The sequence below is a fragment of the Rhagoletis pomonella genome, unplaced genomic scaffold (genome assembly GCF_013731165.1).
Source record: "Rhagoletis pomonella isolate Grant_MI unplaced genomic scaffold, Rhpom_1.0 Rhpom_scaffold_00013, whole genome shotgun sequence".
Lineage (NCBI taxonomy): Eukaryota > Metazoa > Arthropoda > Insecta > Diptera > Tephritidae > Rhagoletis > Rhagoletis pomonella.
Window position 1 is genome coordinate 3,498,633 of NW_023458567.1, and position 14,408 is coordinate 3,513,040.

The window sequence follows — 14,408 nt, forward strand, 5'->3', positions numbered from 1 at the left end:
AAATGGAGCAGTTATAACGAAAAATTTTATATCTGAACAATCAGTTGTATGGGAGCTATAGGTTATAGTGAACCGATCTTTGTAATTTTCACTGTAAGCATTCTGTTAATAATGGGTGCAAGTGCTGCAAAATTTCATGTTCGTAGCTGCATAAATGTAGAAGTTATAACGAAAAATCTCATATCTGAACAATCAGTTGTATGGGAGCTATAGGTTATAGTGACCCGATCTTTGTAATTTCCACTGTAAGTATTCTGTTGATAATAGGTGCAAGTACTGCAAAATTTCATGTTCCTAGCTGCGTAAATGGAGAAGTTATAACGAAAAATCTCATATCTGAACAATCAGTTGTATGGGAGCTATATGTTATAGTGGTCCGATTCTTCCGGTTCCGACAAATGATTAATACATTATAAAAATACACCCACTTACCAAATTTGATCCGGATATCTCGAAAACTGAGAGACTAGATTGCATACAAACAGACAGACAGACGGACAGACGGACAGACGGACAGACGGACAGACGGACAGACGGACATGGATAAATCAACTCAGCTCGACGTTCTGATCAAATAAGTATACATTTTAATGGGTCTATCTCTTTTTGTTCTGGTACTTACAAACATCGGACCAAAGTTATAATACCATTTCATGCTCATGAAAGGTATAAAAAGGAGTATAAAATGCAAGGGGCTCGAAGATTTCTGAAGTAATCCATTGCTCGCAAAGGACCTATCTAAGATTAATCTTTGGATGAAAAAATTCTTTATGGTTACTGATTGGAAATTTAAGAATAATTATATGCATTGGTAATTTCGCGAAGCGTACTTTTTATTTTTTTTTTTTAATTTTTTAAATGTGTATGTAAATATACATACATACATATTTATTGCGAATTAAAATATTTTTAAAATTCCATTAAAAAATTTTAAATTTTAAGTTTTTTCAAGTAAATTTCTATTTGCTAAATTCGAATTTCTTAAATTTCTAATCCAATTTTTTAATTGACTTCTAAATTTCTAGTTATGCAAATATTTTATGCAAATATTTACCAATTCCAAATATTTTTTTTAATGAAAAATTTTAATTTATTTTATCAATTCTATTCTGTTTTTTAAATTTGAAAATTTTGCAGTAAGAAAAGTTTGAATTTTTAAAACAGCTTTTATTTGAAAAAGAGGCTAATTTTTTAAAACTTCTATGATGCCTTTTAATTTTGAATGCTTAGAAATGAACAGCAACTTTCATTTCTGCAATTTCTAAAAATTTAGATTACTTATACACTTTTTAATTTAAATATTATATTAATATAATGCACTTATGTGCATGCATTAAAGAACTTAAAATATTTGCGAAATATCTTTTAATTTAGTGGGTGAATTGAAAAAATTTGGAATTAAAAAAAATTTAGTAATTTTATTTTTTTGGTAGTAGATAGTACGCGTGAATTTATATTAAATTTATTAAGTGTGGAGTTTTAATAAAAGTTTGCACTTGGATTTTTATAAATATGTCTTTTTCAATTTGTTTTATATAGTTTTATAAATTTTGTAATAATGAAATAAAACATATTACTAAGTTAGGAATTTTAAATTTTAAAACTAAGATTTAATGCTAAATATAACTTTAAAAGAATTAAAAATTCATACATTTTGCAGTTTATAAGCAAATATGTACGTAATTCAAAAAAGTTGTATGTTTACATACATCTGATCTTTCAAAATAATATTTACAAAAAAAAAATAAATATGTACATACACATACATGCATACATATGTATATATATGAAGCAAGCAACCCAGTTGGGAAACCAAGCTTCAGTCATTCGTTTTGATGAGCAAAATTTTAAAACCATCAGCTTGTAAATTTTGTTTGCTTCTGTTAAACAGCAGTTTCTGTAAAATAATGGTCTGCAATAACATCATGAGGCTTTCGTTCTGCGTTTTGTCCAGAAATCTGAGCATTCATTCCGCCATTTGAGCTTGCACTTAGATCAGCGTTTTGTCCAACATTCCGAGCTGCACTCGATTCTACAATTGAGCCAAATTTCGACCATAAATTCGGAGAAACTTCTGGATAGGCTTGTGAACTAGGTTTTAGTTCTACGACCACAGCTGCATTCGATCCAACATTTGAACCTGCACTCAAACTTTCATTTGAACCGTTCGAACTTCCATCTGCGCCATTGTTTGCTGCAGCAATGGAATTGGCATTTTTTTCTACAATTGGAATAACGCTTGGTCGAGTAGTCGGAAATAGATTTTGATCTACATTTGGAGCTACATTTGGAATAGCGTTTGCCCCTAAAATGGCGTCTGCATTTGCATTCGCATTTCGAAGTAAGTTTGGAATGCCATTTTGTCGAATATTTGGCTGAATAATTGACCCTGGAATGTGAGCAACGTATACGCCTCCATTCATTTCTCCATTCTGCTGGTCATTTACCGAACTTCTCGTTCGTAACCTTCTCATTTCCATACTTTGATTTGGAAAAATTGCATTTTGTTCACTCAAAGCTCTACGAATGGTAGCAATGATGAAGCATATAATAAGCACAACAACAATAATTATAAAGACGAGTGCTGTGTATTCGACCCACATAGCATTTAAATAAGAATTTTTCTTATATTTGTTTGCCTATAATGTATTCCGATAAGTAAATGAAGAAGATGGTATAAAACTTTTGTAATTTTATTTCACGAAACACTTTTGGTTTTATGTTTTATTTGTTTTGTTATTATTTTACTCTTTTTGGGATCTCCCGTTACTTCCTTCTTTCAGCGTCAAAGCTACCAGACTTATTTTTTTTTTGTATTAATTTTATTCCTAGACTATGTACTAATTTTACTCGCTGGCAGAAAATTTGTTCCTTGCACCTGAACTTATTGGCCTCTTCTATGTACTAGAGTGTTCGATTATTCGTCTTTTTCTAAATCTGGTTTTCGATTGCGGATAAACCTCCTACCTCGCCACCTATTTGAGAAATTGTATTCCGTTAAAATCGTGCACTTTCTTGAGAGGTGTATTAATTCAGTATTTACCTTATCTTATTACTTTAACTGAGTAAAACTTTTCTCGTTCCAATTTTCATGATAGGCGTATTCCCTTAAATTGGTAAAAAAAAATTTAAGCTTTCTCGTCTGCCAAATTTTGTATGAATATTTTTATATTTTGAGTTTTTCAACTATATGATTTTAACGAAGTGCCTTAATGTCATTTTCCTATTGTTTACTTCTGATAATTTTCTCAAAAATTTGCTTGTACTTATTTTTTTTAGCTTAATCTCACTGTCTTTCGTTTTAAGTAAATCTGACAATACATAATTTAATTAGACCTTTCAAACAAGGTAAAAGACAGTGCGAGGGAGAGTGAGGGTAAGGTGTAATGCAGCTAGTAGCTAAGAAAAAATCGCCTTTTTATTAATGCATGTATGTATGTAAGTGTGAATATGTTCGTATGTATGTAATTACAGTTTTTCAATTGTATAAAAATCGTGCAACAAATGCAATTATAAAAGTTGTAATTGTTTGAAGAACGATGTAGCCGACTCAGAAGGCAGGATGAAAACATATTCCAACTCTTTTCGCCGATGCTGTACATACATGTCTGTCCCTGTTGGGTAAGTAATAGACGTACAACTTTTCCTCAAGCCCAACAATCTGTAGTTGGTGAAAAACCAAAGAGTGAGAAGATGTACTCATCTTTCCACTCATAAATGAGTACCTCCTAGTGTCTGAGCATATGTGTATCTCCACCTGTGCCGGTGAACGCTTTCATACACAGTCGTTTCAGTAATTTTATTTACTAACTTTTCAACTTTAAACAACATCGCCACTCATAGTGCAGTCTGGGTTGAGCAACAAGCGGCAGACACCAATAACTAGCAGCAGCTGCCAGCTAGCAAAGGGTACTATGTACATATATACAAGTAACTATGTAAATTTTACGCGCTAAATGTTGACTTGTTACAACTCATCAGATTGTTTGTTGCATCATCAACGTCCTCGGCCTGCAATTATTTACCTTCCACGTATCCTGAGCCACACATATGATTGCCATGGTGACTGAAAATAGCGGTGAACTTCCACTCTAACTTTTGAGTACCTCTCCGCCTGTGAAGTGTCATTGTGTGACGGCAGCGGCGGTTAATAGACGAGAATGTATTTAGCAGGAAGGTATGTAGATGGATGTATGGATGTGTGGGTAGCTTTGTTCCAAAAGTGGTGCCCGACAACACTGCCAATATTGCGCTCATGAGTGCGACAGGTTAATGGTGATAAGCACTCAATGCGGTGAGTGTGTATTAGCTGGGGTTTTGTGCGGCTGAGTGCTTTCAAAGTGTGTTGCGGTGATTATTAGCCATTGTTTCGCGCAATTTTAGTTCATTTGGAAATGTTATATATGTACATATATAAGTATAATTTTGTTTGCAGTTAGTGAGGCAACAGGGGTATTGTCAATCTCAATGGGGCTTTCAGAATTCTAAATGTTCAACGATGATCGTATGGCACTAAAACGCTTTATTAAAACCTTAAATTTGGCGATATACTTAGAATGTCTTTAGTGTTTGCCCTATTATAGAAAATTTCCCCTCTTATGGATGCACTTTTCATTTGAGTGAGTTATTGGAACATTTGTTTTTGCATAACTTTTGTATTTTGTTGATCTATATAGGAAATAATGTCCAGTAACTAGTTAAATACTTGAGTGACTTTTTTGAGTGAAATTGGAAACACTTAAAATTTGCAAATTCATCTCTTATACTTCTTTTCACCCACTCAAATTAGGAAAAGCGCGAAAGTTGCCACATTAGCCATTTGAGTGACTTTTTGAGTGAAAAATGTTTAGAAAAGCAGTGATTACTTTCAACGCCGCATGTTAATTTGCTAAATTTTCACTTTAAACTTATTTTTGCAAACAAAAAAATTTCCGGAAAGTTACCAAGTGCAAGAGTGGTTGTTTGAGTGACATTGGAAATACGTAAAATTTCAAAATTCATCTCTTTTCACTTTAAACCACTTAAATTAGAAAAAGCACGAAAGTTTTTACATTAGCTATTTGAGTGGCTTTCTGAGTGAAATTTATTTAGAAAAAGAGTGACTAATTTTAACGTCTTGTTTAATTTTTTTGAATTGTTACTTTCCACTTATTTTTGCTAACAGGAAAATGTTCGAACAATTATTAGACAAGTGCACGACTGATTGTGTGAGTGAAATATAAAACACTTAAAATTTTAAAATTCATCTTTCTGCACTTCCTTTAAACCACTCAAATTAGATAGAGCACGAAAAATTTCATAGTAGGAGTGACTAGTTTTAACAGCGCATGTAATTTTGCTAAATTTTCGCTTTCCACTTATTTTTGTAAACAGAAAAATTTCCGGAAATTTACTAAGTGCACGTGTGATTGTTTGAGTGAAATTTTTATAATAATTAAAATGCCTAATGGTTCGACCTTAAGATAAGTTTTTGATTTTAGAAGAAAATGGCTCTGGAAAAAGTGGAAAATTTAATTTACTAGTAACGCATTGATTAAAAAGCAACTGAGCTAAGCTTTGAGTAATTTATTTGTATTGGTTCTTGTCTTTTCTAGCACTGCAGTTAAATTTTTTAAATCAACTGAACTAAAAAACGTACCAATAAACCATGCAATGTTTGAGTGACTTTTTGAGTGAAATATTACTGACGCAGAAGTGACTTAAAACTAAACATATTTAGAGCGAGTTTAATGCTAATTTTGAGATAAAAACATCTGACATACATACATACAATCACTTGAGTGATTTTCTTGAGTGAAATTGGAGTTCCGTTAAAATTTGTTTGGTCTTCAATTCCCGATTATAAAGTACACAAAATAGAATTTACACCATAAAATTTGAAAACCAGTAGTTTTTTATAGCACTGAGTAGATTATTTTTAGGTAAGATTTGTGGTTATGTGTTCTGCGTATTTTTCTCTCACTTCAGTTCAAATTAAATGAAATTTAAAAAACACACTTATACCTTGGGTGTCCTAAAGAGTAAGCAAAAAGGGTTAATTAACTTTTGAGTACGAAATTGAGTGTATTTCATTCAATGAATTTTCAAAAATTTCTAATAATTTCAGCTCAAAATTTTCATTGCAACCTCTTTTACATACAAAATAGCTTATGAAATCGAAATACGTATGATTGTTTAAAAAGTGTTTAATTACTCAAAACAGGGCTCAATTTAAAACTTTTGTGACTTTTCGAACCTTTATATTTCTCATTATATACAGAGTTGCTCAAACAATATTTATTCCAACCATTTCAACATTTGAGTGGCTTTTGAGGTAAGCCGAAAATAGCTGCTTTAGTTTTAATCAGACATATATATTTAGGTTGAAATATCAAATTTTTGTCGATCACAGCTCTTCAAAAGTTGAGTATCTTTTACTGAAGCTTCGTAGTTTAAAGTAATAACTGTTGGAGTTTTTTTCATATTTTGCTATACAACTAATTAAATTTTTCTGGAAAAACACACTTGCATAAAAACTTTGATAATTGAGTGCATTTTTGAGAGCAAGTTTTTGCCTTTTTCAGCTGGGCTAGCTTTTCCAAGATAACTGGTATTATTGTCCCTACTTAGAGTTGAGTTTTATCTTAAAAGTGATCAAAATTATGCTATTTGCGGTTAAACTTTTAAAGTTATAACCAGGCTGTTTCTTTTGTTTTGAGTTAAATGGATTGAGTTTTATTTCAAAAAGAGCATGAGTACAAAACGTTTTTGAGCATTTTCCAATATTGCTGTTTCATATTTCTGTTTTTAAAACTCTAACCCAGTTTTTTTGCATTCATTTCGTGCATTTCCACACAAACAAAAGAAAGTGTCGTTAAATAAATCATGAAAAAGCTTGAGTTGCTTTTCGAGTGAATTATTTGGGGCATCATATTGCAGATTATTTGCGTGGAAATTTCACTTTCGCGCATATTTCCATACACTTAACACTTTTAATTGCTTTTATTCATTTGCATTCCGCAATCTTTTGCCCGCCATTTGTCTCTCTTCATCTCAATTGCTCTTCCCCGAAATTCTCTCAAACTCTGCTCGCTTATCATACAGCCCATTTTAATCACTTTATCGCCACCGAATGGCCATTTTGGCATTGTCTCAGCTGTTTTTAATTGAAAAACTTTTGTTAATTGTCCTGGAGTCGTCATACGCCGCTGTGCCAGTTGTTGTTGTTGTTGTTCTTGTTGTTATTGGCGTTGTTTCACAATTCACTTGCCATAATCGTTGTTGCACTTTGTAAGTGCTTTTGCAATTGCAGTTGGAATTATTGTAATTATTTCGCAGATTGCGTTGGCTCTCTCTCATTTCCGCTGTTCTTTATTTATTTATTTATATTTTGTTTGATTGCGGAAAGCGTGGGTACGCACGAAGCATAAACAAATGTGAAAGTTTAATTATTGAGCGCCTGAAAATATGCTTCCTTCTGCATTTTTTCCCATCACTCCGTTATTATGCCGCTGACCTCGTGGCAGACAGCCATGCAGTTGCAATTATGTGTGTACTTGAGTGTGTATGCCTTTGTGTGCAGCTGGAGCAACTGCAGGCCCAAGTGGCATTGTGGCAAGTGGCATTGTGGCATGTCGCGCTCATCATGCGAGCAATTAAAACTGTCATCATTAAAACTTATGTTGACTGTTGCTCCACTCATTTGCTGTTGTTGTTATGTTTTTCTTCTATCTTCTCTCGCTCGTTCTTGGCCTCACTTGTTGTTGTTGTTGACGAAATCTCAACGCTATGATACTCAAGCGGTTGCTGTGACCGCAGCTGAGCTGCAAAGAGTGGTGGCCACCCTTCGTCTGCACAGCAAGCCAATAAACAAACCGAGTAAGCCAACTAGCCTGGCAGCGAGTCTCGCAAGGATGCTGTGGCTGCGAATGCCTGTGCAGGATAATAATGTCTTTATTACAGCATGAATTGCCACTTTCAAGCAATTACACACTTAGCCACATACATACATACATACATATAGACAAACTTTTATGCCTGTGTATAGTGGAATCTCAGTCACTTGTGCCGCGCAAAGTTGCAATTCGAGCGCGGGTTTAACCGCATAGTTGCCGGATTTTATTTATTATCTTCGAGGGTTAAACGGGCAATCATTTTTATTTCTTTGCGCACAAATTTACCGAAATAACGGTGAATTTATTGGCTTCCCTAGCGAAATGAGTCGAAATGAATGGCCAACGCAGAAGGTTGTAAATAAGTTATGAACAAAGATATGGGATTGTCTAGCAGAGGCTACGCAACATGTTGCTGCAACATGCTAAATGACAGAGACTTGAATTTAGCAACTTTCGTGGTAAAAAAGCGCACTTAAAGGCTAAGAAAACTAATTAAAAAAAAAATCTTACAAAACAACTCCAAAAATTGTATCTTAGAAAAGTAAAAAAAAAAATGTTATGAAAGATATCGGAGTAAAAAAAGGCACCTAAAAAATATGGCAAAACTATTTGGCAACTGATTTAGAAAATCTGAAATGCAAGAATGTGGCAATAAATTTTTAAATATTTTTGGGAAAAAATTAAAAAAAAAATATAGACAAGAATATTTTTGGTTACAAAATTACAAAAAAATCTCAAAAATAGTTCTAAAATTTTTCTCCAAAAAATTCTGCTCTACACTTTTTATATTTTGTCGGCGTAAAAAAGCCTTTAGCAAATATTTGTTAAAATTTTGTGCCATTATCAGCATGTTGCTACAATATTAGCCAAAAATTTCGGAAAAATATTGTTGATGAAACATATTATTTCGCAACATATTGCGGAAACCTAAAAAAACAAAATCATGTTGATGGATATGTTGCAGTATCTAAATATTTATGGGTTCATTTTTTAAGTCCCCATTAAGGATCCGCATTGTAATCTAAAGACGCTGAGTACAAAGTAGGCAACATGCTCAAGCAACATTAAATGGCAGTTTACCTCTAAAATTAATTTTAAACACGAATGGCTAAATATTCTTTGGTATATTTCTAGCAACATGTTGCTACATGTTTTACAAAAAACATACATCCATGCACAAATTAAATATGTATGAAATTGTTTCCATAACAAGCGCGTAGCAACATGTTGAATCAACATATCGACTTCATGTTAAAAAATTGCAACTTTCGGAAAATTGCACAAATTCATGCACATTTTCTATAAATTTTAATATACTATACCCAGCAACAAGTTGCTGCAACATGTTGGATTAACTTTTGTTTTAGCAATTTAATATAAACAGACATGTGGAAAAGGTGTAAAATCAAGTAAAAATTGCTTTGAAAAATGCACTCCATAGCATGTTGCGGCAACATTCTGAGTAAAACATGAATATTAAAAATTGTTGCAATAGAATTGAAAGGTAAAAACAAAAAGAACCAAAAACCAGTTTATAAAAAATTTAATGCAAACACAATAAAATCTATACCGAAAACACATACGACAAAGCATGGTATATAAATTGGAGGCGATAGGACTATCAAACAGATTTAAAATTTTTTTAAAAATTTTAAGTGTTCAAATAGTTAAAAAATTTTATAAAACATATCGAATTTTTTTAAGTTTACAAATAAGTTCTTATAATTCTAAAATAATCGTAAGCGACTCGTATTCCTGCTCTCTCTCTCTCTCTCTATCACTCGTCTTCCGATCACACGGAAAATATTTTTATCCCCAGCTTAAATGTCTTGCATTATTTTTCCACCTCCTCCATTCTGCTTCCGCACCCACAGAACAATTGACTTCAACACCTGTATGTTCGAGTGTCTCATTAATACACCGTACATCAGTTACACACACATATGTATGTACACTTCAAGGCACTCATGAATTATGCACGATTTTCCATGATGAATTCAGCAAAAAAAGCAAACAACACACAAAATAAAAGCAGCAACAATAAACTGTATAAATAGGCGCATTTCAATATAAAAATTATAAACAGGCAGGTAGTGGAGAGCTGAGCGCAGCAGCTAGCAGAGGAAGATGAATGACTCAAGGACTCAGCATGTGTTGCCAACAAGCAAGGCAGTGTGCATGAATAATTTGTGTGAATGTATTTATGTATATATGTGCATATGTACATTAGGGTAATCCAAAAATGCACGTCAAAATGTAAAGTCAAACATACCCCTGTTTTTTTTTTATTAATATTGGAAGTCTCCTAAAGAGAAACAGAGTTTTCGTTCGAAAAATATTGATTTTAAATAATTCTACACCATTTCTACCAAAAACTGTTTTCCCCATATAGAATACATGGACAAGTTTGAGCGCTTTGAGCGACCTCTAAATATTTTTTGATTTCAAAATAAAACATAGAGGTAAGTTTTTTTCGATATAGAACTATCCTAAAAGGTGAGAGCATTAAAATTCCGACTGTACTTTTTTTTTGGGCCACCGTAACGTACTTATGTATATGTACATAAATATAAATATATAAAATGCATAAATTGCATAGCAAATGAATTATTATTCTTCCAACCGCAAATACTTGCACAACTTTTATGCTTTATTTCCAGGAATGAAGGCAGTAAATATTATTATAAATTTTTCAAGAATTTTAAATTCACCAGACAAGTTAATGCTGTTCAGTTGTGTACGATTCTTCGGAAGGGGACTTGCAAACAATGTAATTTAGAGGATTTCTATGAGCATAAAAAAGCAAAATTTTAATATTAGTATAAAGCGATAGCAAAGCTGGGGCTTAGATTAAACCACGAAAAAACAAAATAAAAATAAATAAAAAATTCAGAGACATCTTTATATGTTTTTAGACCTGCTCTAAAAATTATATATACCTATAGAAAACTCAGCCTGCGAGGTAGTCAGTGAATTAAGAGCAAATAATTTTTTTTTTTTGAGTTTGGAAATTATTTAGAAAATTTTGTTTAGGTTACCGATTTCAGGGTAATTGAATTCCTTCGCAAAAAAAGGAAAAAAATAAAATTTATTCAATAAATATTTTTCCCTCCTACTCTTTGCGTCTTTTATTCCGGCTAGTTCAGTGGCCACTAATTTGCATTTTACAAGCTTTTACTGGCCCCATTGCCGTCACACAACAGGCGGCTGGCTAGGAGTGGAATTAAGCGGAAAGGCTGCTTGAAAAAAATGCGTAGAGTGCAAATGCGAAAAAATTGCGACGGTGAAATGTAAAGTAGCAAAACAAGCCACGTTGAGTGCATTTTAATGGAAGCAACTTTTAGGTGGACTCGAGCAAGCAGCAAAAAAAAAAAGAAATATGAAATATTCTGTGACACACAAAAAAATGGGTGGATGAGGAAATTCTACAATTCAAGAAATGAATAATCCAAAAAATACTAAGATTAGGCCTAAACTTTGGGAGCCACAGAACTTGAAATAAGCAATATTAAGCATTCAGTCGGTATCGGATGGTTAAAAGTAACGTTTTTAAGATTTTTAGATATTCAAATTTTTTATATACTATAGTATTGGATTTGCAGATTTTCAAAATCTTTTTTTAATCTTATCGAAATTCCCATATTTTTTATCATAGTAACTTGGAAGCTATTTTTCAGCTAGATTTTTTTATTGATATCTATTTTTTTTGGATTTTTGTTTGTTTAGAGAACTTTTCGTGGAGACCTTGAAAATAATTTTTCCAAATGTTATATAAAATCTAATAATTTCTTTTTACAATTAAAACAATTACTGGTTTGAGTGTATACATTAAAAACTGTAATATTTATGAACACATGTTTATTTTTACTTATTTTTTGCTTCAATAGCTAATTGAATTTTTTTTAATAATTTCATATATATTTGTTAAATTACACTTTTTGGGTATGCCTTTCATGATTTTCTGAAGAAATATTAAATTATATATATGTATCTAAGCAACTCATTTAACAAATTAAATATGTATAAATTTTGTATAGGTTTTTATTTAATTTTTTCCTTATTTTAATTTTTTTAAATATTTTTGTTGCATTTTTTTAAGAAATTGCTTGTTTCTTTTGTTATAAATTTATAAAATTTTTTTTAGTTGCATTTTTTGGCCAAATTCTATAGCTTGTTTTAGTTTTATTAAAGTACTATTATTTGTTTGCTCAGTAATAATTTCATATTTTTTTAATTTTGAATTTTCATACATTTGGTTTTTACTCTTTTTTTTATTTTGGTTTTTTTCTTTTTATTTCATTTAAATTTATTTTATTTTGTTTTATTTAGCTTTGTTTTATAAATTTGTTTATAGTAAATTTTGCGTAAAGTAATTAAAAAACAAATATTTATATTTTATTTTTTATTTTTATTTTAGCAAAACTTTTCCAAGTTCTGTTAAATTTTTAATTTAAAGTTTTTATATTTTTTGTTCTTTGAGTAATTTTATAGTTTTAAGGCTTGCTTTTTAAAATTACATATGTTCACTGAACAATTTTTTTCGTCCGTGTGTTGATTCGATTTTAATGCTCAAATTTTTTTTTTTATAAAACCTAATACATATTTAAAAATCTTTGTCAATTAGTTTTTTTAGGTTTTATATATCCTCCAAAACTAAAATTTACGGCATAATTTTTAAAAGATTTCCGTTCTTTCAAAAAATTTAATTTTGTTATTAATTTTTTGTTTGATAAATTTTTCGCTATTTATTTAAACATGATGTGTAATTTTTTAATGTAAAGTTTCGAGTTTTATAAAAAAATTTCTTTCTTTTTACTCTTACGAAAACAGATCCACTAAAGTCGAATTTCTGATCTTCACCTTCCACAAAAAAAAATTAACTGTTCACACCACTCATCCAACCCAATTGCATTCAATTGAATTATTCATTTATTCATTCGGTATTTTTATTGCCTTTTTTATTCACTCCCTTCGATTGTCATTCGTCACTCCAAATCCAAAGGAAAATATTTACTCACACACTTATTGGTGTTGGTAATCAATGTAATGGTAATCGTGGTTGTCAGCAGTTTCCAGCACAAAACACACACAAACCAAAAAAAAACAACACCTGACGCACATTTTCATATTCAGCTGCTACATACTGTACTTAGTACATACATACATATATGCAGCCAAAATCTATTTGTATGTTTGTAGGCGGCACTGTTGCTTTTTGGTAAAACCCACAACCGCAAACTCATTATGAATTCGTGGTCAGTTTGTCATCAGTGCAACGACAGTGGCGTTGAAGTGTGGAATACGTATTAAACTTGAAAGCTTAAACTCATAGTAAGTGGTTTTTGTGGTTGAGCAACAAAAACAAAATTAACTGCAAATATTAATTGGAATGAGGAAAAACATTGATGGGTCAACACTAGTGTAAGTAAACTAGGTGACGGTGTTTTTGGGTTGGGGCGCGTATGCTGGATGACTAAAGAGACTTGCTGAAGATTTGGAGGTAAAAAGAGGTTAAAACTGGGCTTTTTGCTCCCCGGAAAATTTTAACAAATTCTTCAATTTTTTCCTATTACATCACTGACTAGAAAACTCTAATCAAATAGTCACTGAATTCTTACCAAATTTCGAAAGCTGATATAAAACACCCAAAGTTTTGGGAGCAAAGTCTTTTCTACTTTAGTTTCACCTTCAGTTAAAACATGCAGTTCACAAGTAAAATTTTAATTTCAATTTATTTAAATCCTTTCACTCGCTCACCCCTCCTTGGCTATAAGTGAGTAATTGTATCAGCGAGTTACCCTTATTATCACTTTACCTGCGTAAATTCGTTTTTTCTCCCTTTCTTCCTTCAAATCAGTTGCTTCGGCGTAGTGCAGATAAAAAATATAAAAAACAAAGCACGAAAACTCAAAAAGCAGGGGTTAAAATTAATTACCCTCTGTCAGCTTTGTCAACTAAAGTCAACCTCCCAGGAAGTGATAGAGCAATGAGTTAATTGCCAAACGACGCTGCCTGTAATCTTCCTGATTGTTTGCCACCCTTTATTTGTTTAGCCAAAGCATAGAAAAGTACTTTGACAAAATGAAAGGTGATAACTCACGGAGACAACAAGTTAATTATAAATGCAGTGGCGATTGAGTAATTGTTGTATAGCAGTTGTTCAAAATGTTTTTCATTTTATAAGGGGAGTTGTTTTGTGCAGTCAGAGGTGTCAAGGAAAATTTATGTGCATACATACATATATGGACGTTGTTAAACAAGCAGGCAAGGGTTGAAAACAGGGCTCAGGTGCTCATAAATTATTCACCCAAAAATTTGCAGCAGTAAACTGACTACAACAAAAAATCTTACACAGCTGGAGGACTTGAAACTTGAAAATATTTTCCATAAACGGTTTACACTTCAATAAAATTTTGGGGACCTGCGAAGTTTTAAATATTTTTCAGCTTTGAAAACTATAACAGTTTTATAATTTTTTTTTAAAGAAAAATGTGCACACATTTCAGTGCAAAAAATGTCAATGAAATTTAAGAC

At 31.8% G+C, this 14,408-nt stretch overlaps 1 protein-coding gene across 1 annotated transcript; it reads right to left on the minus strand.

Annotated features, from left to right (window-relative positions):
* Window positions 1-1,883: 1,883 nt before the first annotated feature.
* On the minus strand, window positions 1,884-2,423 carry LOC118748295 (circumsporozoite protein-like). The gene has a single exon (XM_036482669.1). The coding sequence runs from the start codon at window positions 2,421-2,423 to the stop codon at window positions 1,884-1,886; it is 540 nt and encodes a 179-aa protein (XP_036338562.1).
* Between the last annotated feature and the right edge of the window lie 11,985 nt (window positions 2,424-14,408).